The 25,652-nt window shown below is 44.9% G+C and overlaps 1 protein-coding gene across 2 annotated transcripts; it reads left to right on the plus strand.

Moving 5' to 3' along the window:
* Window positions 1-428: 428 nt before the first annotated feature.
* On the plus strand, window positions 429-23,912 carry LOC149307742 (putative glutamate receptor). Of its 2 annotated transcripts, none has more exons than XM_089534375.1 (11): window positions 429-651; window positions 2,967-3,074; window positions 10,065-10,096; window positions 12,606-12,668; window positions 13,391-13,570; window positions 14,921-15,147; window positions 16,073-16,164; window positions 18,105-18,322; window positions 18,704-18,929; window positions 20,669-20,916; window positions 22,950-23,912. In XM_089534375.1, the coding sequence occupies exons 2-11, from the start codon at window positions 3,002-3,004 to the stop codon at window positions 23,046-23,048; spliced, it is 1,458 nt and encodes a 485-aa protein (XP_089390501.1). In that variant the 5' UTR covers window positions 429-651; window positions 2,967-3,001; the 3' UTR covers window positions 23,049-23,912. The 2 variants fall into 2 exon arrangements, with proteins under 2 accessions (XP_089390501.1, XP_089390500.1); XM_089534374.1 differs by lacking the exon at window positions 429-651 and adding an exon at window positions 1,769-1,787.
* Window positions 23,913-25,652: the final 1,740 nt, after the last annotated feature.

Here is a 25,652-nt window from a genome sequence, read left to right on the forward strand (position 1 = left end):
AAATAACCCGAACGGAGAGCCGACAAAAACCACCCCTTACTACTTTTGCAATTTTGCAACCCGCAAAAGCAGGTTGATTTCACTTTAAATCTAGTTTCTGCACAGGATTCGTCCCGTGTCATAAACTCCTTACTGTTTCCATAACACATAACCACAGCCATGTAAACCCGCTGGATGACCTTAGGCAAGTCACGCTCTCTCCGCTTCAAAGGATGTCAATGGCATCCTCTGAAGAAACCTGCCAAGAAAACCCCAGGATAGGTTTGCCTTAGGGTTGCCATAAGTCAGAAACAACTGCAGAAATCTCTCATGCCAGGCATCATGGAGCAAATCCCTGTTGGGTTCGGGCCTCTCCGAACTCTTGGGCACAGTGTTGAGGTTGGATTTGAGGAGCAACAAGTGGTGCATCATGTTCTCCGACTTAGGAAGGGAAGCAACACTCTTCTTTGGGTACCCTCATGCCACCCACCCACCCAGCCAGCCCTTCCTTGCCAAACTCCTCCTATGAGTCTGCATTGGTCAACAGGGTCTATGCAGTTCATTTCTGAGATCAGTTCGCAAAAGTTGCTGGCTCCGTTGCCGTTGCAGCAGCTGCTCTCCTTTGTGCCGTTGCTTGCGCTTGCCCTGCCGAGGCCAAAGGATCCGCCAACCGTAAGTGATATTATCTAACCTGCTTTTATCCAGTCATTGCCTCTTCAATTGCTTTCTTTCCTGGAGTGCAATTCCCGGCTCGAAAACTGCTTAGCAAGGGCTTAGCGAGATGGGATTGTCCTTCTGTCCGGCAAAGAAAGGAGCACGCTTTTTCATAGGAAAGCAAAGAGTTTGTCTTCTCTAGCCTGTCTATTCCTTGGTTTATGAAAGGGTCCTTTATCTATATAAAATGTGATCTTGCATGGCAAGAATGCGAAGGGATTTGGATGGGTGCTTTGAGGGATAGATAGCCTGAGGATCTGGCACAGTCTGTCCAAGCTTGCAATACAATAGCTTTCCATTTCTATACTGCTCCATCATGAACTCAGCACTCTCTAAGCAGTTTACAATCTGTAAACCAATTGCCCCCAAACAAGCTGGGTTTGCATTTTACCGACTGACAAAAGGATGCAAGGCTGAGTCAACCCTGGAGCCCTGGGATCGAACTCACAACCTGTTTTGCCTGTTTGGGCATTATCCATATTGGGTACAAAAGTTGTTGTTCTTGGCGTTGTGTGCTTTCAAGACGTTTCTGACTTATGACTACTCTACAGCGAACCTATAACGGTATCCTCTCACTCTTGGTTTTTTCAGAGTGGGTTTGCCATTGCTATCTTCTGAGGTCGAGAGGGTGTGACTTGCACAAGGTTGCATAGTTGGGGTTGCGGGGCTGAACCAGGATTCGAACCCTGGTTGCCGGAGTCCTAGTCCAATGTTCAAAGCATTGTGCCAGTCTGGCTCCGTGTACAAAAGTTACCAACAAAGTTTTCTTCAATCCCCAAATGTCTAGCATTGCAGTGACATAAAACGCCAGCTGCTTGTTTGGCAATAACATTTAGTCATCCAAAGAAAAGGGGCAGATTAAGTTGTGGTGGTCTGAGCGTTGGACTATGGTTCGAATCCCGGCTCAGCCATGAAACCTGTTGAGAGACCTTGGGCAAGTCACACTCTCTCAACCGCAGAGGATGGCAATGGCGTCTGAAGACATTTGACAAGACAACCCCGAGATAGAGTTGCCTTAGGATTGCCATAAATCGGAAAGACTTGAAAGCACACAACAATGACAAAACCGGTTGAAGAATGTGAACGCGGCACTTGTAAGAGTTCTGGCTGTGAATACTTTTCAATGTCTTTCTCTCTCTTCAATACTAGAAATGTGGAGCTGCAAAGAAATTTCATGGAGGGCAGAATACTGATTTAGGGAGGAGAGAAGCTTTTACTTTTGCAGCCCCATTACTTCACCTTTGCTTTGTATTTATTTAAAGCGCTTGCAAAACTTAGCCGAGAAAATCGGATTTCTCCAGCATAGGATTTAACCTTTTCTCCTTTCCTGATACTGGATGCATCTACGTTGCAGAATGAATGCAGTTTGATGCCACTTTCACTTCCGGGGCTCAGTGCTACGGAGTCCTGGGATCTGTAGTTTTGTATGATATTTAGCCTTCCTTGTCGGAGTGCTCTGGGGCCACAGCAAACTGCAGGTCCATCCCAGGAGGCTATATAGGATGGAGCCATGACAGTTAAAGCGGCGTCAATCTGCATCAGTTCTGCAGTGCAGCAACAGCCATTGCCACTCTTTCCATAGGAGCCCTGGGAGGATATGGGTTAGGCTTGTTGTCATTGTGTGCCTTCAAGTCTTTTCCGACTTACAGCAACCTGTCACGGGGTTTTCTCGACACATTTCTTCAGAGAGGTTTTCCATTGCAGTCCTCCGAGGCTGAAAGAGTGTGAGAGTGGGTTGCCATGGTCAAGCAGGGATTCGAATCCTGGTCTTCAGAGTCATCGTCCAGCACTGAACCATTTTCCTTGATGCTAGCTTTCCACATTGTTGTTGTTGTTGTTAGTCATGGCAGCTCCATGGCAGAATATTCTATCATAATACAACACACACATGCAGACCTTTGTACATAGACATCTACTATATTACAGAGAGAGATAGACCAGAGCCATTCAACTTGATGCTAGCTTTCCATATTATTATTATTATTATTATTATTATTATCATTATCATTATCATTATTACTATTATTTCACTGCAGCTCCATGACGGAATATTCTACCATAGTAAAACACCCACATGCAGACCCTTGCATATAGAAATCTAGCACATCACACCGAGAGATAGCCCAGAACCAATCTCCTTGATGCTAGCTTTCCACAAGCAGGGTATAGGGTTGTTGTTTTAATACATGGCATGGCTGACTTTGATTCCCCACCGGAACAAACAGAAGTGAAATGAATTCCTAATGGTCCATTTTTGCATTTTACTTGGACAGGGGTTAACCCATCGGCTGCGGTGGCATCTTCACCGATGGACAAAGTTCTCCGGTTTGCTTTGTACACATTGACCACTTTGCTCTTGATTGGAGAACCTCATTCAACAGGTGAGAAAATAAAATGGTCCCTCTTGGGCACAGGCATAATGTGGGCAAAGTAGGTATGCTTCTGGGCATTACTTCATGCACAGAAAAGTTGGTCCTAGAAGTCGAAAGAATAGGGATTTTTGTGCCACCAACATGAAGCACAGTTCAATATATTTCCGCAACCCTTTTACCAAAGGTAACAATATGCACAACTTTCCCACTACCTTTTAAACTGGATCAAGATTCGGTTTGAACCATCGTTCCCACTTAATCCAAATCGCTGAAGCGATTGCGAAAAGGGGGGGCATGCTTTAGACCCATTTGACCCGCATCTTTATGATGCTGATTTTTTCACGCTTCTTTTCAACCAAATCGAATCTGCGCAAGTGGGAACCAGAACCGAGTTGGATTCAATTTCACAATTTGGTCTTAAAATGAATCGCTTCGGCACAAATGTGAACCGGATGTGGATCGGAATCGGTTTATCATGACATGCAGTAAAGCGGAAATGGATGCCCTGTGCAGGAACTGATTCTATTTAAACCGATTCATTTCCCAATGCGAACCACAAGTGGGTTATCTGCTTCAGGAACCGGTTTGTTTCTTTCGCCTGCTTTTCTTACGATTTCTATTTTGATGGCTAAAATTGCAGATCTATGCTTTTGCAAAAGGTGCAAAAGGGGCGGCTGATAAGGTAGGCTTATCTGCTTTTGCTTTTGCTTTCTGTGCTCTTGTATGCTCAGTAAGGGGCAAAAAAGCGGAGCCAAACAATTACCATCCGGTTACCTTGACATCAATACCAGGAACGATTGTAGAGCAAATCATGAAATGATCTTACAGACAGTTTGTAAGTATTTAGAAAGGAATGCCATAATCACTAAAAGCCAACATGGGTTTCAGAGAAAGAAGTCATGCCAGACAAATCTAATCTCTTTCTTTGATAACATTACCAGCTTGGTAGATGAAGGGAATGCTGTGGATATAGTATATCTTGATTTCAGTAAGGTCCCCCATGACATTCTTGGAAACAAGCTTGTAAAATGTGGGCTAGACAAGGCAACTGTTACATGGATTTGTCATTGGTTGACCGTCCGAATCCAAAGGGTGCTCAGCAATGGCTCCATTTCATTCTGGAGAGAAGTGACCATTGGGGTCCCACAGGGCTCTGTCCTGGGCCCAGGGCTATTCAACATCTTTATCAGTGACTTGGATGAAGGAATAGAAGGCATACTTATCAAATTTGCAGATGAAACTAGGATCGGGATCAGAATTCAAAATGACCTTAACAAGTTAGAGAGTTGAGCCAAAACTAACAAAATGAAATGCAAGGTACTACACTTTGGCAGGAAAAATGAAATGCACAGATATAGGATGGGGGATACCTGGCTTGACAACTGTACCTGGAAAAGGGATCCAGGAGTCCTGTTAGTAGACCACAAGTTGAACATGAGTCAATAGTGTGATGCAGCAGCTCAAAAAAGCCAAGGTGATTCTAGCCTGCATCAATAGGAGCGTAGTGTTTAGACCGAGCGAAGTAATAATGCCACTCTGTTCTGCTTTGGTCTGGAATATTGTGTCCAGTTCGGGGCTTCACAATTCAAGATGAATGTGGACAAACTGGAGAGGGGAATCAAAATGGTGAAGGGTCTGGAAACCATGAAGAACGACTTAGGGAGCTGGGGATGTTTAGCCTGGAGAAGAGAAGGTTAAGAGGTGATATGATAGCCCTGTTTAAATTCTTGAAGGGATGTCACATTGAGGACAGAGCAAGCTTGTTTTCTGCTGCTCCAGAGAATAGGACCCAGAGCAATGGATGCAAGCTCCAGAAAAAGAGATACCAGCTCAACATTAGGAGGAACTTTTCAACTGTAAAAGCATTTCGATAGTGGAATGCACTCCCTTGGAGTGTAGTGGAGTCTCCTTCTTTGGAGGTCTTTAAACAGAGGCTTGATGGACATATGACAGAGATGCTTTGATTGAGAGTTCCTGCATGGCAGAATGGGGTTGGACTGGATGGCCCTTGGGGTCTCATCCAAGTCTATGATTCTATGATTCTATGAAAGGGGATGTTCATTGCACCTTAGTCATCCTTGCAATGATTTTTACCAATGGCTGAACAAGATAGATAAAACTATCTGGGAATTTTGAAAGCTTTAGCTGATCAAGATTTTTGGGAAAAGTGGGAGAGAACCCAAGCAGCTTTTAAATTAGATGCCTCTGATCCCTCAAAAACCTAGGGCTGTTTTCTTTTGCCGTTGCGTTGGGGACAAACTTGGAGCTTGACATAAATTTTTACTCCTCGGAGGAACCCCTTCTCTTCCTTCCTTCTCATCCCAAAGGCTGTTCCGAAATTAGAAAGCAACCATCCCTGCTGTTTGTTTGGTTAGCCCTTGCCAAGTTCTTCTCTGAAGGGAAGAAGGACTTGGATAAACGCCAGATTGAGGAAGAGAGAGCGGGGATGGAGTTCTCCAGCCAAAGTTGGTTGCTATAATTCAGAACTGGCACATAGAAGGGAAGGAGAACAAGACCGAGTCGCTGGCATCGTTGCTATGGCTGGCAAAGGATCTTCTCTGAAACCTTTGGCACACTAGATGGTTTCAGCTTCAGCTCATGTTGGCTTCGTCCATCGTGGCCAGCGATAAGGAATGTAGTAGAGAGAAGTCCACAACATCCGGAGAACCCCAAAATTGGTGTAGACAGTACTGAGTTAGATGGACCCAGGGCTATCACAAGGAAAGTGGAATTTTAACAGGACAAAAGTGTCTTATCACACAGCGTCATGTCCATCCTGCTTCTGCCTCTGTTACTGTTGTGCACCTTTTCATTGACAGGCAAAACCCATCAATAGGCTCTCAGTCTTGCTGCTCTTACATGAGTGCTTTCATGCAATAGGCTCCTTCTGTTGTGGTCTTGCTTCTCAAGCAGTCTCTTGGTGTGAATGGTTGTGATCACAGAATCATAGAATCACAGAGTTGGAAGAGACCACAAGGGACATCCAATCCATTCTGCCATGCAAGGACTCTCAGTCAAAGCATCCCCGACAGATGGCCATCCAGCCTCTGCTTGGCTTCAGAACTGCCCCATGGCTCCCATTACCTGGGTCCTTCCATTGCGATGCCAGGTGCTGTTTGCATGCGCATCCTGTTGTGCCGTCTTGTGCAGCCATCATCATAGCAAATCATAGAATCATAGAATCGTCAAGTTGGAAGAGACCACAAGGGCCGTCTAGTCCAACCCCATTCTGCCATGCAGGAAATCTCTTGCTCTGAGATCACAACAAGGTGGCCAGCATCTATTACATGTCTGGGCGGCTTGTTCTGAACTCAGAGCAAGTGACTTGTGGCAGCAGTGGTTGCACCGAGCAGCATAGCAGAACGCATTGTAAACAGATACCTGGCATCGCAACGGAGGGATCTGGATCTTCTAGGAAAATCTGGGGCAAAAGGTGAGTTATTTTATTCTAAGGGTATACCCCTAGTTTGGTGTTGAACTGGCCAGGTTTGGGTCATGCATCATTCGGACTCCCTGGGGGAAAGAAGTTTCATTTGGCCAATGCAGACAGGGCTTAAGTTTTGCTGAAGCCAAATTGGTCAAGTAGACATAATGGGTGCCATCTCTGGTGACCCATCCATCCATCCATCCATCCATCCATCCATCCATCCATCCATCCATCCATTTCCCTGCTAATGTAGAAAGCATAGGGAGAAAATATAGTTAGTACCAACAAGGCAAAAAATAAACAGACAAAATCAAGAAACGATGGTTGTGTCTGCACTTCAGAAATAATCCAGGTTGACACGGCTTTGACTGCCATGGCTCAATGCTATGAAATCCTGGGAACTGTCATTTGTTGTGGCACCAGAGCTCTCTGACAGAAAAGGCTAAATGTCTCACAAACCTGCAAATCCCAGCATGGAGCCACAGCAGTTAAAGCGGTATCAACCTGGATCATTTCTGTAGTGCGGACACAGCCTATGCCTAAATGCTAAATCTTAACTCTGGAGAGGTTTCCATGGACTCTCTTTGTTCTGGCTTTCTCCTTTCAGGCTGCATCCACACTGCAAAAATAATCCGGCTTGACACCACTTTAACTGCCATGGCTCAATGTTATGGAGTTCTGCAAGCGTAGTTTGTTGCGGCATCAGAGCAGAGTCCACAATTCCATAGCAGCTAAAGTGGTGTCAAACCGGATTATTTCTGCCGTGTGGATGCAGCCTCAGTTTCCCTCTTGTCGTTCTCTAATCCATTTCTTCCTTCCATGGCCTTTTTTATGCTTGACCCATCACCTTTCCCAGTTTCGCCACTTTGACTTCTGCCTTGCCATGATTTGTGCTGGGGCTTTTCTCCCTTGAAACGCCACTGTCCCGTGACGCACAACGCAAACCGCTTTCACAACGTTCTCATGCCTTTCAGCCCAGCGATGGCTTCCCAGCCTCGCAGGACCCGCTTTTCAGATTTCAGCTCACATGCTGTACTCCTCATGGTTGTTATTCTACCTTGCGCCTGCTTTCTTCCCAGCGCTTGTTCGGGGAGTACGACAAAAAAGGATCCGCGTCGGATTTGGGTGCCGTACAAATGTCACTGCCACGAACTTTGGGCCACGGCTGCCATTGGAATTATTTACGGCTCCTTTCAGGAGGCCGGTTCTTTGTTTGCAGGTTTGGAAAGGGGGGAAAAAGCAAAAGCAAAAGCAAAAAAGTTGGTAGGCAATTTTATTCTTTCTTTATTTTATTGATTTTACAATGGTTGCATTCAGGAGCCCCTGTCCTGTGCCCACAGAGGGGGGTGCCTCCAGTTTCAATGCTGCCACTTGTTTCTTTCCAAGGCTCCCGCGCAGGTCTTCCAAAGGAACTCCTGCTGGCTTGGAAGCATAGCCCTCAAAGGGAACAAGGGGACTCTTTTCAGCCGTTCTCCAGCTCCCATGAAGGGCTGCCATAGCCCTAGTAAAAGCCTGCTTTTGTTAAGGGATAATTTAGAGTTTAGCCTAAGATGGATGGATCTCGGTACAGGTTGAGTTTCCCTTCTCCGAAAGGCTTGGGACCAGAAGTGTGTTGGATTTCGGATATACGTCAACCCTGGCACACAGCAACAAACACATATGCAAACACAGGTATTCCAAAATCTAAATATATAGATAGATATAGATTTTGGATCACGGATCTGTATCTATAGCTGGCTGTCCATCTATATAGCTGGGGTTTGGCTCCAGGACCCTTTTGGGATACCAAAATCCATGGATGCTTAAGTCCCATTAAATACAGCGGCAGAGTAAAATACAGTCGGCCCTTCTTATACACAGATGTTTTTCTACACGGATTCAAGCACCCACGGTTTGAAAATGTACCCCAAAAGTATAAATTTCAAATATCAAACCTTGATTTCCCATTTTTAATAAGAGACACCATTTTGCGATGTCATATTGAATGGGACTCGAGCATCCACGGATTTTGTTATCCACGGGGGAATCTTGGAACCAAACCCCAACGGATAACAAAGGCCCACTGTAGTGTCCCTTATATAAAATGGCAAAATCAAGGTTGGCTTTTTGGAATATATATACACATACACACACATATACGGTGGGCCCTCCTCATACGCGGACTTGCCATCTGCGGATTTGAGCATCCGTGGATGGCAAGCCCTTGGAACAGGAGGAAGGCATGCGCGCAGCATGGCAGAAGAAAGGAAGATGCAGAGGAAGAAGATGCGGAGGTAGAGGTGGGAGTGGGAAAAGGAAAAAGAGGAGGAGGAGGAGGGAGGAAGAAGAGGCGGCAGGAAAGAGGAAGAGGAGGAGGCCGCCTGGGGGACATCTCAGCCTCGAGAAAGGGCTTCTCTCCAGCCACCTGAAGCCTACCTTACCTTCCTCTCCTCCTCCTCCAACTCTTTGTCCTTCTATCGCTCAGCAGCATGGTGAGGCCTGGAGGGCAGGAAGCAGAGCGATGGAGACTCAGCTGGTCCAGTGCTGAAATGGACTGCGAGGTCATCCAGCCGGACCCTAGAGCCCACCAAAAATGGGCACTCCGGGGTGCCGCTCTTGGACCTTCCCTTCATCCAAGGGACACCTGAGGCTCCCAGTTCCTGCTGCCCACGGCATCAGGCCTGGCCGAGCATGTGACCACTGGGGCAGTCAGAGGGACTCATCCAGGCCTGATGGAGCCAGCAGGAACCACGGGTCTTGGGCATCCCTTGGCTGGAAGGAAGAGATCTGGGTGGAAGGAAGGTCTGAAGGCAGCGCTCCAGTCAGCGGGCCCCAGAGCCCCCTCCAAATATGGGCACTTCGGGGCACTTTCTGAAGGGTGGGGTGTAAATACCGTAAATAAATAAAAATAATTAAATAAAACTTGGGGTAATTTAATGAAGGGTGTAATGAAGTATATAAAGGACGAGGCAAAGGAATACAATGCCAAACAACTTACAAAATTCCAGTAGGCATAACTATTTGTACTTACACTAAAGGCTGGATGGATAGAGAGTAGAAGGGGGTCAGTGCTTCCAGGGCATATTAAACTCTTGCCTCTAAACCATATATATATGGAACTAATCAACCCCCCAAAAAATGGCCATCCAGCCTCAAAACTTCCAAAGAAGGAGACTCCTCTACACTCCGAGGGAGTTTGTTCTAATGTCGAACAGCCCTTACTGTCAGGAAGTTCTTCCTAATGTTGAGCTGGAATCTCTTTTCCTGGAGCTTGCATCCATTGCTCTGGGTCCTGTTCTCTGGAGCAGCAGAAAACAAGCTTGCTCCATCCTCAATATGATACCCCTTCAAATATTTAAACAAGACTATCATATCATATGACACCCCTTCAAATATTCATTGCCACACTGAGCAGGAATTGTAACCATTGACTTAATAAGTCAATGACCTTATGTGCCACTGGGCACTCTTGCAACCATCATCCTGCCTATGAGAGCGAATGGGAGGTGCAACCCACCTCAACAGGTTTCTGGTTCCACTCCTGAAAATGGGCAGATCTGGGTAATGTTCCTTTTTCTGTTTTTTTCTTCCAGGTGCAACTGAGGATGACGATTCCATCAGTAAGGTATCAGTCCGTTCTTCTGGGAATATTAGCCTAGAATTAATTTCTAATGGTTTCATTGCCAAACAAGATCATATGTTTGTTATGGGGAGCAAGATGGGGGCAGTTCGTGGAGAACAACTATTGTTGACTTTGGTAGAATCCAAAGACATAGCTGTGTTAGTCAGTAGAATCAGTACATAGAGAGATCTTGCAGCACCTTTGAGAGTCACTGAAAGAAAGAAGTTGGCAGCATGAGCTTTCGTAGATGTCAGTCTACTTCCTCCGATGCATTTGGAAGTAGACTGAAGTCTACGAAAGCTCATGCTGCCAATTTCTTTCTTTTGGTGAGTCTCAAAGGTGCTCCAAGATCTCTCTACATTGTTGACTTTGGAAGATTTTTGAAGCAAGGTATCCCTTGCTTAAGAGAGCCCTATAAAATTCATGCGCTCGCCATAAGTCCAGCATCGACTTGATGGCACTGACACACGCACATCAAAAGGGCGCTCTAAAAAGGGATGCGTTGGATGCTAGGATTTTTGGAACTGTGGTGTGCTTTGCAGCTTATCTTCTAGGCTTCAGGTGGTTGAGATATAGGCATGAGAAGTCTCATCCCAGTCAACCTTCACATTGCTTTTGGTCTTCACCTTTGATGTTTTGGACAGGAGCTGATGAAAGGTTCATACAGATCCAATCTGAATATAGGTTTAGGTACATAATCGGTTTTGCAAACAATGTGAAGTCGAAGGCTTTCATGGCTGGCGTCCATAGTTTCTTTGTGGGTTTTTCGGGCTAGTGGCCATGTTCTAGAAGAGTTTATTCCTGACGTTTCGCCAGCATCTGTGGCTGGCATTTTCAGATGCTGCTGAAATATCAGGAGTAAACTCTTCTAGAACATGGCCACTAGCCCAAAAAACCCACAAAGAAACTATCCTGATACAATAGCAATTGCAGTTTCAGTTATATATACAAATTCTGTATCGGCTAAGGGAATGCTCGGAGGGGAGCATGGAAGTGAGCTTGTATGGTCCAGAGCTAAAACGTAGGCTGTTTCTAGTTTACTTTCAAGAGGGGATTCATTTCGGGGGGGGGGGGGTTCCTCTCCCTTTCTCCCACCATCCCTCCATGGAAAGCTCTTTTTCCATAACAAGCTCCTAATTGGCTTCCAGCTGTTATCCCTTTGAGACGCAAATTGATCCCTCTGAACGCATTTGTACACTTGAGAAACGGCCTCCTGATTTACCAAGAGCAGTCTTTGTTCGGGTAGATTGCTCTGGCACCAAGTGTTGCAGCGAAAGAATCAAGAATCGGATTTAAATTAAGAAAACATGGAAGATTAGAGACCGAGGGATGGAGGCAAGGAGGCCGGAAGCATCAGGAGTGGAAGAGTCGGGCTGAGAAAGTCTGAAGGCCTTACCAGATGGGCCTCTTCTCCCATTGAAACTGCACTAAAGCCAGGTTTGAACCCAATGGACTGATTCAGACTTAGCTTCTCGCCTTTGTAGACATTCTCACTTTCCCTGTAGGGTACCATATATACTTGTGTACAAGTCGGCCTCATGTATAAGTCGAGGGAAGGTTTCAGGGTCAAATCCTGGGTTTTGATATGACCTGTGGATAAGTCAGGTGTAAAACTTAGGGGTCTATAAGGAAGGATAGAAAGGGGGAAATCCCACTTCCGTCCCTCCTTCTCCTTCTCTAGACCTCTCCCAACCGATTCCCAGGCGCTGGAGGAGAGGTTTGAACATCGGATTGAGAAAGGAAGCAAGTGGATTTAAATGGAGAGTGGTTTCCATAGGAAGCAAGGTCTTGCAAAATGGACTGGAGAGATGGTTTTAAATGGAGAGGTTTTTTCCATAGGAAGCAAGGTCTTGCAAAAGGGATCAGAGAGAGAAGCAAGTGGATCTAAGTGGGGAGATTTTTCCATAGGAAGCCAGGTCTTCCAAAACAGATTAGAGAAAAAAGCAAGTGGATTTAAATGGAGAGGTTTTTCCATAGGAAGCAAAGGCTTGCAAAATGAAGCAGAGAGAGAAGCAAGTGGATTTAAATGGAGAGTGGTTTCCATAGGAAACCAAGGCTTGCAAAACGGACTGGAGGGGGAAAGAACTGGTGTTCAATGGAGATTGGGGCATCAGGCTTGCTTGCTTTAGGACCCTTCAAAGCACTTCTCATCATATTGACTCTTATGTAAGTCTACCCAAGATTTTAGGGGCAATTTGGGGGCATAAATTTCTCGACTTCTAGTCAAGTATATATGGTATTTGTACAAGGAAGTGTTGGGCGAATTTTGCATCTCATGCTCACTTCACCCAATTGAAAGGTCCATGGTAGTGCTCATGCCAATGAGGAATATTTCCCTGGGAATATTCCTTGGTACACTCTGGAACGGACCCCAGAGATAGAAAGGCTGCAAAGCTTTGGAAACTTTGGACTGTGACTACTAATGGTATGTGTAACATGTGTGTATTAGTGTGCACTTGTAGGTAGGCACTGTTTAAACTACATTAGAGCCATTTCCATGTTTTGCCCACAGGACAGTGACTCCGTCAGAGGCGGCGGGAAGGACTGGCCAACAATGTACATCACAACCATCTTGGTAAGGGAACTCTTTCTACAAATGTGCAAGTGGTTGCAAATCCTTCACCGAGTTAAAAAGATAAGCACCAAGGGCAGGACTGGTGGAGTCTAAATATGGTCCCAGGAATGGCACTGGATCCCATTCTTGATGTTTGGGGTGGAGCAAATATTTGTATGGAGAAAGAATTCTTATATGATGCATGTGATATATCATCATCCCAACCCAGTTTAAATACAGCCAAGCGCCGCAAGGATAACTGCAATGAGTTGTTGTTGTTTTTAAAAGACGTTCCATAAGAAAGTGGGAAGATGGTCGGAGTATGTGAGTGAAGGTATGAGAAGGAAATAACTGAGAGACTGAAAGGAAGGGATTTAAAAGGAAAGATGGAAGAAGTGGAGAGGTTTAAAAGGTTTGGGGAGGAGTAAAGAAGAGAGGCGAATAACTGAAGGTGAAAGGATGAGAAGATTGGATAAGTAGAAAGGGAAAGATGGATAAAGGGAGATAAGGAAGGATAAAGAAAGGAAGAAAGGGTCAAGAAGGAATGATTTGTGTGTATGAAGAAGTAAAAAAGATAAAGAAACAAGGAAGGGTTATAGTAGCAGCATGAAGGAGTGGAGTAACTCTTGAGACCAGAGTTTTTTTTACTGCATTGTCGGATGAGTAATGGCTCTTTTTGTGTATGCTGGGTTACGGATGGACGAACAGACCTTTGGAGCTAGTTTGTCTTGACTCATTCATAGGAAGACCCCTATGTAATGGCCAGAGGCACTGAGCTGGAGGGCTACTGCATGGACCTGTTGGAGAAGCTTTCCCAAATGCTGCACTTCAAGTACAAGGTGGGCGTCGTGAAGGACGGGAAGTATGGCATCCTGAGTCCGAATGGGAACTGGTCAGGGATGATCGGAGAGGTTGTAAGGAAGGTACGTTTACTCCAAAAATGAATCAGGAGGGTGGAATAACAACACAAGTGATATGCATGCTTTGTGTGTTTTCACATGATAGTAAGCAACCTAGGGATGGAATGGAGGTTCCTCGATTTCCTGACCAAGGTTGGATTTGGAGTTCCTGGTTTCTTGAGGAACTTATGAAGCTAGCAAATATGTTCTTAGAATCATAGACTCATGGAGATGGAAGAGACTTCAAGGGTCATCAAGTCCAACTCCATTCTGCCATGCAAGAACTCTCAATCAAAGCATCCCCAACAGATGGCCATCCAGCCTCTGTTTAAAGACCCCCAAAGAAGGAGATTCCATCACATCCCAAGGGAGTGTCTTCCACAGTTGAACAGCTCTTAATATCAAGAAGTTCCTCCTAATGTTGATGTGCAATCTCCTTTCCTTTAGTTGCCACCCATTGTTCCAGGTCCTTTTCTCTGGAGCAGCAGAAAACAAGCTTGCTCCTTCCTCAATATGACACACTTTCAAGGATTTAAGCAGGGCTATCATTTCACCTCTTAGCCTTCTCTTCTCCAGACTAAACATTCCCAGCTCCCTAAGTCGCTCCTTCATAAGGCATGGTTCCAAGACCTTTCTGGATGGTTTTATCATTTTATTGCTTCAGTAGATCAGTTAAACAGCAGCTGTCCAGCTGAGTCTGTTTCTTGCATGGGTCTAGCTTACTTGTTGGTGTGTGCCTTCATGTCATTTCTGACTATGGCAACCTTAAGGCAAACTATCACAGCACAAATACAAGGTAAGCCAGACCCCAGAAACCCACTGGGAGACCTTGGGTAAGTTATACTCTCTCAGCCTCAGAGGGCAGCAAAGGGACACTCCCTTGGACCAAACATTGCCAAGAAACCCTGTGATAGGGTCGCCATAAGTCGGAAATGACTTGACGACATGTAACAACAATAAAGCTAGATTTATGCAACGGAAAGACTCAGTTGCACCACTGCTGTTTAACTGCTCAATATGACCTCCCTTCAGATATTTAAACAGGGCTATCATCTGACCTCTTAACCTTCTCTTCTCCAGGCTAAACATCCCCAGTTCCCTAAGTCACTCCTCATAGGACATGATTCCCAGACCTTAGTATGGAAGCAATAAAACAATAAAACCATCCAGAACATCAAATTTCAAATGGGACATTCCTGCCCTGTTGATCGGTTTGCAAAATGAACTATATGAAGATTCTTACACCTGGGCTTGGGAAGGTAGCAAATTTCTCAGTTCACAAATAGAAACTTAGAGGGGGCTGAGAAAACAAAAATCCATAGTGAACACACGATTTTCACATCCCTAACATCACGTCATCTACTCTCCTAACAGGAAGCGGATCTTGCTGTTGCTCCATTAACTATAACGTCGATCAGAGAAGATGCTGTGGACTTCACCCAGCCTTTTCTTCACACCGGGATCGGCATCTTGCTGGAGAAGGAGTCCTCCCTGGAAGAGGCCTCCTTGTTCCACTTCTTGACCCCCTTCAGCAAAGAGACTTGGGGTGGCATATTCATCGCCTACTTGCTCTCCAGCCTTTGCTTATTCCTTGCCGCCAGGTGAAAAACCTCTTCTCGCCTCTGGATTTATATTGCAACAAGATAGAAGGAGACGGCTTTTCAAAAGGAGTGATAATTCCCCACGATGTCCGCATGATAAGCCCTTGATTTGTTGTTGTTGCATATCTTAAAGTCATCTCCGACTTATGCAGACCCTAAGATTAACTTTTCATGGGATTTAGCGGCCACTAATTTGGATAGAAATGTACGATCTTTAAATCCGAAGTTAGGGATAAAAGAAAACAGCGACATCAAGAAGTCGCCAAAGCTACCCTTCTCATGGGAGGCTTTGCAGGATAAAGCACACTTGGCTTAAGGAAAGCAAGAACTGCAAGCCTTATGTGATATTTGCATGCCCAAAATCGTAGGTATATTTAAAATGTGGACAACTAAAAATGTGTACAGTTTCAAAAAATGCACAGACATATTTTAGTCAATGGAGGAGGGATGTATAAAAATACAGCCCCATGGATGGCAAAAAAATTGGATGGTTGAGACCCATGCTATTTAATGGTACCAACATTTGTGCGGATGCATTAGAATGTCCATGCACATGCACCACCATTGAATGATATGAGCCATGGTGATGCACAGATGGTCAAATCCACAGATTGCCAGCCTAGGAGTCCAATGTACCATATATACTCAACCTCATGTATAAGTAGAGGGTAGGTTTTCGGATCAAAATTATGGATTTGGGTACGACTTGTGGATAAGCTGAGAGTAAAATTTAGGAGTATGTAACACAGGATGATGCAAAGGATGAAGCAAAGGAAAACATTGCCGGAAAATGTACAAAGTTCCAGTTTGAATAGTTTTCATGGTGCAATGAGCTATTCTATTGACTAACTCCAGGAATGCCTGTGTGATATCCAATGTCTCCAATGGGTGAAATGAATGCTGCCACTGCTTTTTCTCTTCCTAGAATCAGCCCCTGTGAATGGGATGGAAATGAAGACATGCGTTTCACATTCCTCAATAGCCTGTGGTTCGGGGCAGGAGCGTTCACCTTGCAAGGTAAGACATATGCAACTTTTCTGCTTGAGAACCTGAAGCCATATAATAGGAGCGTGACCTATCCAAAGGCATATAGTAGGGACGAGACCCATATACAGCCGGCCCTCCTTATCCAGGGATTTTCTATTCACGGATGCAAGCATCCATGGCTTGAAAACATGCAGAAAAAGCATGCATTCCAAATAGCGAACCTTGATGTTCCCTTTTATATAAGACACACCATTTTGTTCTTCCATTGGATTGAATGGGACTTGAGTATCCATGGATTTTGTTATCCACGGGGGGTCCTGGAACCAAACCCCAGCAGATACCAAGGGCCTACCAATATAGTAATAATAATACCCCATTGTATTGGACGGGACTTGAGCATCCATGGATTTTGGTATCGGGTGTGTGTGTGTGTGTGTGTCCTGGATCAAAACCCAATAGGGGTCCAAGGTGTGACCCACCTTGCAAGGTAAGCCATGAAAACCATTGGGTGACCAAGGGCAAGTCACACTCTCTCAGCTTCGGGGGAAGTCAATGGCAAACCTCCTCTGAACAAATCTTGCCACGAAAACCCCATACCTTATGGTTGCCATATGTCGGAAGCGACTTGAAGGCACACAACAACAACAATCTACCCTGATAACACGTGAACCAACAAACCTATCAAACACACTCCTCAAGCCAGATAGTGTGGTTGCAGGCTTTTGTTGGATCCCACTCCAACTGGGTTTTTCTTTCCCCCAAAGCTATTGGAAGGTACCCAGAAAGGTCTGAATAATGGTTTGCAAACCCTTTGGTGGACAAGATGAAGTCAACTTTGGCTTAGGACAGGAGCAAGAAGGTTAGAAGGCTAAAAGGCTTTTAAAAAATCATGGAATCTTAGAGTCGGAAGAGATCCCAAGGGCCATTCAGTCCAACCCCATTCTGCCATGCAGGAACTCCCCATCAAAGCATCCCCGACAGATGGCCACCCAGCCTCTGTTTAAAGGCCTCCAAAGAAGAAGACTCCACCACACTCTGATGTTTTGTCTTGTCTTGGTCTCCAGATGCCTTCTAGGAGATATAGAGGGCATTTTGCCCCAGTTTTAGGCCTTTCCGGGCCATTTTCATAATAATTTTAATAACAAGAAATGACTTCCTTTTTACTCCTTGTTATTTAGGATTCAAAATGGTTGGCTGGGTGGGGAAGATATATCAAAAATGCCCCCTAATTCGCAAAACGGAGCAAGCATTCCCTCCAAGAGACGCATTTAGCATTCCTACCCCAGTTGTCATGTTGCTGGAGGGCCAGCATAGTGCATTGGTTTGAATGTTGGACTACGACTCTGGGTTCAAATGTCTACTTGAGCATAAAAACTCAAGAGTTGCACTCTCTCAGCCTCAGAGGATGGCATTGGCAAACCCCCTCTGAAGAAACCCGCCCAGCAAATCCTGTGATATGTGAAGACAAAGGCTTTCATGGCCAGAATCCATGGCTTTTTGTGGGTTTTTCGGGCAATGCGGCCATGTTGTAGAAGAGTTTATTTTTGATGTTTTGCTGGCATCTGTGGCTGGCATCTTCAGAAGTTGCCAGCAACAGATGTTCAGAAGATGCCAGCTACAGATGCTCTGAAGATGCCAGCCACAGATGCTGGTGAAACATCAGGAATAAACTCCTTTAGAACATGGCACATCGCCCGAAAAACCCACAAAAAGCTAAGAAATGTACTTGTTTGCCTGTTTAGTTGTATTTTTTTTAATGGTGAAATACTTTTCTATTTAATGCTAACCAATGTAGGAACCCTGCTTTCTAAACCTGAGTCATGTCTTTAAGCAACACATTAGTGATGGAGACGCAAAGTGGATTCTTTCCAAGGCGCAAGAGAATAACTTTACTAGGAAATTCAATTCGGCGGCCAGCTTCCCCACTCTTTATCCTCATGTTAACTCCATGCTCCTTTCTTCGCACACAGGCGCAATGCCTCAGCCCAGATCTCTCGCCGTCCGGATAATTTCTGCCATCTGGTGGCTTTTCAGCATTGTGCTCCTGACGGCGTACATCGCCGGGTTCAGCTTCATCTTGGAGTCGGGATCTGAGCAGCTCTCCATCCAGACCTTTGAAGATCTGGTGAAACAGAGGCAGCTGGACTTCGGGACCATGGAAGGCTCTTCCACGCTCCTCTATTTCAAGGTGCGCTCGAAATGGCCCTCAGGTGCGGAAACCGAAGGGCTGGCGTTGTGTTAGATATATCCGTATTGGTGAAGGTCTCAACCCATGCTTCTGTTTTTATGTACAGTTGGCCCTCCACATATGCGGCTTTGACTTTTGTGGATATGATTAATATGTTCTCTCTAGGAATCTCTTCTGATGGAAGGTGACCATAGAGTTGTTCTGGATGTTCCTAGAGAAAACACTTCTCTAGGCATTTGTAGGTTCTCCAGCATCATTCTATGATCAACTTCTAGCAGATAGCCTATCCTACACAAAGCACATTTATGTGTGAAGTAGCCTACCTCTGCCTTTCCTTGTTGCAAGTGACCGTTTCCTTACATCTTAATGTCGTTGCTGCAGAACTCCAAGAACCCGATCCAGCAGATGGTCTACGAGTCCATGAACAAAAAGAAGGAGACCGTTTTCGCCAAAAATTACCAGGAGGCCATTCAGCGCGTGCTGGATTCGAATTATGCCTTTATCGGAGAGTCCATCTCTCAAGACCTTGCCATTGCCAGGCACTGCAACTTGATCCGTTCTCCTGAGGTCTTAGGGGCCAGGGGATTTGGCATTGCCACCCAAAAAGGTACGATCGCAAAATGTCGCCGGTTGTGTTCAAACTGTTTCTGAGTAAAGTTGGATTAGTCTTCAGTTGCCACTCTGCCTTTTGTTCACATGGTTCCATTTCTTTGGCCTTTTCTCATTGATCAGCCCAGACATTTCAAACTTGCGTTACTCTAGGAACAGAAGAAAGAAGTTGGTAGCATAAGCTTTCATAGACTTGAGTCTACTTCCTCAGATGCATTCTTCAAATGTGTTTTGGCCCAAAGGACCAAACTGGCCCAGAATGCGCCAGGACTTTGGTGACTGCTGCTCCTGATCTCAGTCCTGAACCAGGCTGCCAGAAGGACTAGATTATACCTGATCCTTTTGGACCCGGTTCTTCTCACTTGGTGTGGCATCGGCATGGCCTCCGACTGCGTTTGGGGCGTGTGATGCCTAAACACCAAGCCCCCAATGCAGCCTGAAGGTGGCACCTTTTGCCCATCTGTTTCAAGCCTTAAGTCTACCAAAGCTCATGCTGCCAACTTCTTTCACTTCGTCTCAAAGCTGCTCCAAGATCCCTTTGCATACTGATTTTACAGACTAGCGTGGCTAGAATTTGATCTCCCCCTCCACTATACCTCTTACTATTAGTAATAGCAATAGTACAGTAAATACATTTCTGTACCACTTATCAGTGCACTTAAGTGCTACCTAAGTGGTTTACAATTAAAGCACAACACTGCTTTACCATTTAAACTGCTAGATGAGAGAGTCTTAGAGATGTAGTTTCAGAATAGTAAGGCCTGGTTGGCATGGGTCAGAATACTCCAGGAGCAGCTGAGAGTGTTCTGGCCTCAGAGCTGCTCCAACATCCTACTATTTACCTGGGGTCCACCGTTGCAATGCCAAGTTTTTGTTTGCAATGCCCACTGTGCCACCTGCCACCGCTGCTTTGGGCATCTTGTTCTGACATCAGAGTGAGCAACGTAGATCTGGAAACCATGCTTATGAGGAGAGACTTAGGGAGCTGGGGATGTTTAGACTGGAGAAGAGAAGGTTAAGAGGTGATATGAGAGCCCTGTTTAAATATTTGAAGGGATGTCACATTGAGGAGGGAACAAGCTTGTTTTCTGCTGCTCCAGAGACTAGAACATGGAACAATGGATGCAAGCTATAGGAAAAGAGATTCCACCTAAACATGTTTTGGTTTGGAGTTCCTGCATGGCAGAATGGGATTGGACTGGATGGCCCTTAGGGTCTCTTCCAACTCTATGATTCTAAGTTATGGTAGTGTTATTGGGTAGTACATGTTGTAAACAGCCACTTGGCCCTGCAACGTAGGCCTCCAGATCTTCCAGGAAGATCCAGAGCAAAGGGTGAGGCTTTTTGAAATGCTTTAAGGGAGGTATAAGGCAGGTTCAGTGTCAAACTGACTGGGCATCATGCAGACAGTTCACACCACAACCAAGCATTGGCCCTGGAGTCATCCGGACTCATTGTGGGAATGTGAGGAGGACATTTCATTTGTGAAGTCGAAGGCTTTCAGGGCCGGCATCCATAGACTTTTGTGGGTTGATCAGCATGTTGATCAGAGAATGCTGGCATGGAAGAGTGAAGATGCCAGCCTCTCTGAAGATGCCAGCCACAGATGCTGGCGAAACGTCAGGAAGAAACTCTTCTAGAACATGGCCACAGAGCCCCAAAAACCCACAAAACACTATACATTTCATTTGGTCTATGCAGACAGAACCTAATTTATCTAGCTCTGACTATCCTCAGGATCCCCTTGGACAAACAAGCTCTCTGTGGCAATCCTGAAACTCGGAGAATCCGGTGAGTTGGACTACCTTCGGAGCAAGTGGTGGGAAAGCAGCTGCTCTGACGACGATCACGACAAATGGAGCCCCCTGAAGCCTCACGCTCTTGGAGGCATCTTCCTGATCCTCGCCATGGGCCTTTTATTGGGGATGGTTGTCGCTGTGGTCGAGTTATCCAGAAAAAGCAAGCACAGGGCCGAACAGGAGAAGGTGAGTGGCATGCTGGGTTCCTTGTCGCTTTTCATCTATTCAGTGTAGAGAGATCTTGTAGCACCTTTGAGACTAACTGAAAGAAAGAAGTTGGCAGCAGGAGCTTTTGTAGGCTTCAGTCTACTTCCTCAGTCTCCAAAGTGTTACGTCTCTACATAGTTGGGATTTAGTCCATTATGTAAGGGGGGGGGGGGGGGGGTAAGCAGCTTTTCCAAACGCTGAGAAGCAGAATAGATTGACTTAAATGAAGGTACCAGATGACATCTCTCCCTGCTTCTTATTGCTTTTGTACAAGGATTTTCCACGTATTAGGCTAAGAAGACTCAGATGTATTTTCTGGGCTTCTAGAAGTACCCTATATACTCGAGTATACGTTGACCACATCTATAAGTCGAGGGCAGATCTTGGGACCAAAGTTATGGATTTCAGTACGACCCTTGGATAAGTCGAGGGTGAAACTTAGGGACATGTAACAAAGGATGCAAGGAATGAAGCAAAGGAAAATGGAGCCAAAGAACTTACAAAATTCCGGCAGGCATCACTGTTTGTGTGCATCCTAAAGACTGGATGGATGTGGAGGGAACTATGGAATAAAGCATAGAGTCATAGAATCATAGAATTGGAAGAGACACAAGGGCCATCCAGTCCAACCCCATTCTGCCATGCAGGAAATCTCATTCAAAGCATCCCCAACAGATGGCTATCCAGCCTCTGTTTAAAGACCTCCAAGGAAGGAGACTCCACTACACTCCGAGGGTGTTTGTTCCACTGTCAAACAGCTCTTACTCTCAGGAGGTTCCTCCTAATGTTTAGCTGGAATCTCTTTTCCTGGAGCTTGCATCCATTGCTCTGGGTCCTGTTCTCTGGAGCAGCAGAAAACAGGTCTCTAAGGAATAGTGTTTCAGAACTGAATGTTTTTTTGGATGTGGAAAGCTTCCTTGAATTGAGGCAGAGCTTTGATCCGTCTTACATTGAACATGATAAAAAACTTGAAGTGGCAGTGTTCTCGCAGAGAGCTGTAGACATCCTTGTCATCTTTCCTTGTTCCTTGAAAATGTTAAGAGACTGGGAGAAAGTGCAGAATGGGAAGACCTACGATGATGTTGTTGTGTGCCTTCAAGTCATTTATGATTTAGAATGATAGAATCCTAGAGTTGGAAGAGACCCCAAGGGCCATCCAGTCCAACCTCATTCTGCCATGCAGGAAATCTCAATCAAAGCATCCCCATTGACAGATGGCCATCCAGCCTCTGCTTAAAGACCTCCAAAGGAGAATACTCCATCCCTCTCCAAAGCAGCATCCTCCACTGTTGAACATCTCTCACTGTCAGGAAGTTCTCCTAATGTTGAGGTGGAATCTTTTTTCCTGTAGCTTGCATCCATTGCTCTAGGTCCTATTCTCTGGAGCAGCAGAAAACAAGCTTGCTCCCTCCTCAATATGACATCCCTTCAAGTATTTAAACAGGGCTATCATATTACCTCTTAACCTTCTCTTCTCCAGGCTAAACATCCCCAGATCCCTAAGCCGTTCCTCATAGGACATGGTTTCCAGACCCTTCACCATTTTAGTCTTCCTCCTTTGGACACATGGCTCCAGTTTCTCAATGTCCTTTTTGAATCGTTTTGCCCAGAAGTGGACGCAGGATTTTGGGTGAGGCCTGACCCAGGCAGAATAGAGTGCCACTGTTACTATAGACACTATACTGCTATTGATGCAGCCTAAAATAGCATTGACCTTTTTAGCTGCCGCATCACACTGTTGACTCATGTTCAACTTGTGGTCTACTTGGACTCCTAGATCCCTTGCCCATGTAGTCTCCTTAAGCCAGGTGTCGCCCATCCTATATCTATTGAATACTTTGGATTTTGGAATTCCGGATAAGACGCAACTTGTAGTACCTAAAATGACGTTATAGTTTAAAAACCGTATGATGGCATTGCATACAGACTGGTGCTTCCGTTAAGTAAAGGCAGTCTCCTTTCATAGCAAAATGGCATAACGCTCATGCCCTATTTGCCTTCTCTTTTTCTAGAAGTCCTGTTGCCCTTTGTTCACCGAAGAACTGAGCCAACGACTCCAAAGGCGAGGAGGAGAGAGGAGGCAAGAAAATCCAGGGAAAACAAAGCCATGAGACGACGAAGACCCATAATCTCCAAATATGATGGACTCTTTTTTCCTTTTTTACCCTTCTCTATATTCTGTAGTGATGCTCTCCTATACTTTTCATAACAGATGTCTAGGTTTAAGTGTAACCTCTTTGGGATAATATAAATCCTAGTGTTCTAACCCTATATGTACCATTGCAGACAATGTGATCATTTGGGAAACCTAGAGGATTCTGGAACTTAACACTGTTAATGTAGTAGTTTCTGCAGTCGTAGCAAGAAAACCAGCATCAAGAGAGTTCATTTGGAAGTTTCAGGAAAGCGAGAGAAATCAGACCTAAGAAGAAGAAGCAACACTGAGGACCTGCAAGGGTTACATCCGTACTGCAGAAATAACCCAGTTTAATACCACTTGAACTGCTATGGAAGGAGGGGAATTGTAGTTTTGTGAACTATTTAGCCTTCTCTGTCTGGTGCCACAACAAGCTAGTTCCCAGAATTACATAACATTCAGCGCTGGTGGTTAAAGTGGTGTCAAACTGGATTGTTTCTGCAGCACAGATGCACCCAAGGTGTGTGGATAGACAGCAATATGAGTCCAATGTAAAACTGAGCTTGTGGTGCTTTTAAAGATCCTGTTTCTAATCCCTGAGAGCATGAAAGTGTTCAAGCGATTCGTAACGAAAATGCAGAAAGTAAATCTGCATCAGTCCATCTCTTTTAAAGGCCTTGGAATGGCTTTTGCTTCCCGAAATATCCATCCACTTGGAACAATACATTTTAGGGAACCTTTGCTAAAGCAAGACAGGGCTTCGTGGAAAGGACATGTTTGCATTACCAAGAGAACAGCCGGGGTTTCGAGTAGAAATAAAAAATGAATTGTGCCCAAACTGTTTCCTTGCATACTTATCTGTGTGTCCGCATTTATCCTTCATTGACGAAAACTTTGGGGAAACAAATTTTTGGGGTGTCGGGAAACCAACATGCTCAACTCATGCTCCATCAGCATTTTTTGAAACATCTTTGCACTTTGTTTTTAGAGATCCCAGATGTGCTGCCATGCGCCGAAAGCACAGCTCTTTCCCCACAGTCCAAATAATTCTTAGTATCTCTCCAACAACAGCTTTTTGCGTTACTTTTTGCTTTACTTCAACATTTTCCCCCTTCTTGATATTCTCAAGAAAGGAAAAAGAGGATAGTTGGATAGTTTCCAAACATGGTTTCCAGGTTTGTTGCTATTGTGTCCCTCCAAGTCATTTTCGACTTATGGCAACCCTAAGGCAAGCCTGTCGTCAGGTTTTCTTGGCATGTTTGCCACTGCCATCCTCTGAGGTTGAGAGAGCGTAACTTGCCCAAGTTGGTTTTTATGTTCTAGCAGGGATTCGAACCCTGGTCTCCAGAGTTGTAGTCCAGTGCTCAAACCACCACACTATGCTGGCTCTCCATGACTATTTTAAAGTCTGGAAAAGAAGGGCAATTGTACCATGCTGTGTGTTGCGTGCCTTCAAGACGTTTCTGACTTATGGTGACCCTAAGGCAAACCTATCATGGGGTTTTCTTGGCAAGATTTGTTCCGAGGTTTGCCATTGACTTCTCCTGAGGCTGAGAGATTGTGACTTACCCAAAGTGGATGTCATGGCTGAACTGAGAATTGAACCCTGGTCTCCAGAAACATAATCCAACACTCAATTTCATATGCCACACTGGCATACTACACTGATCCTTCTGAGAGGGAGCTACTCAACAGATGGATTTGGAATGCCACCAGGTATCTTAGGTTGCCTTTGCTCCAACCTTGAGCCTTTGGTTTATCTCACTGTTTAATGATTAATACATTGAACAAAAGCAGTTGGTCCCATTTCTTTTCTTAAATGCATGCGTCAAATTCACATTGCCTTTGGGAACCTCTTTCAGGATCTCTTTGGCCCACAGAGGAAAGACGGTTGCCATGACTGGGACAGCCGAAGAAGAGATGTTTCATGGGACCTTATCACATGCGGGATGTTTTTCAGAAGACGTCTTTTGCCCCAAACAGCAATACTAGGAAAATAAAGGAAACGGAAAGTGGACAAAAATGACACCTTCTTACTTTTGGAAAGTCCGCGTTGTTGCTGTTTGGAAGAAACGACGTCTGAGAAGCAAAGAGATCCTGAAAGAGGTTCCCAAAGGCAATGTATTTGTATTTTTACTATTACTATTGTAACCCGCCTTGATCTGTAGGAAGAGGTGGGGTAATAATAATAATAATAATAATAATAATAATAATAATAATATTTTACAAGATGTATTTTATTATTATCGGGCATTTGTGGGATTTTTCTACATTTAAAATCCCGTTTCTGAGTGGGATTTGTCAAATGTGATAAGGTCCATGGGATTTATGTTGTGTGTCTTCAGGGATTTGAACCGTATCTTTCCTGTTTTCGTATTAACAAAGGAACACAGCCGGACAGAAACCAAGATATCTATGAAAAGGGATTTAGAGCTTAGACATAAATGTTTTTGGTAGATCTATCCCTGAAAGAATGGGATGAAAGCAAGTTATCTCCGCAGTGTCCTGAGTTATCAGTCTAATCTAAGCTACAACTCTAAGCAAACAGACTTGTTTGTGAGTACTAACAAGAGAGAAA

The sequence above is a fragment of the Sceloporus occidentalis genome, unplaced genomic scaffold (genome assembly GCF_023333645.1).
Source record: "Sceloporus occidentalis isolate IW3139 unplaced genomic scaffold, rSceOcc1.0.p SCAF_8, whole genome shotgun sequence".
In the NCBI taxonomy this organism is placed as follows: domain Eukaryota; kingdom Metazoa; phylum Chordata; class Lepidosauria; order Squamata; family Phrynosomatidae; genus Sceloporus; species Sceloporus occidentalis.

Bases quoted from the DNA above. Each gene is read 5' to 3' on its own strand.
- LOC149307742 (XM_089534375.1), top strand. From the start codon at position 3,002: ATGGACAAAGTTCTCCGGTTTGCTTTGTACACATTGACCACTTTGCTC. The intron at 13,571-14,920 runs GTACGTTTACTC...CTCTCCTAACAG, and splicing joins TCGGAGAGGTTGTAAGGAAG to GAAGCGGATCTTGCTGTTGC. The intron at 18,930-20,668 runs GTACGATCGCAA...GACTATCCTCAG, and splicing joins TGGCATTGCCACCCAAAAAG to GATCCCCTTGGACAAACAAG.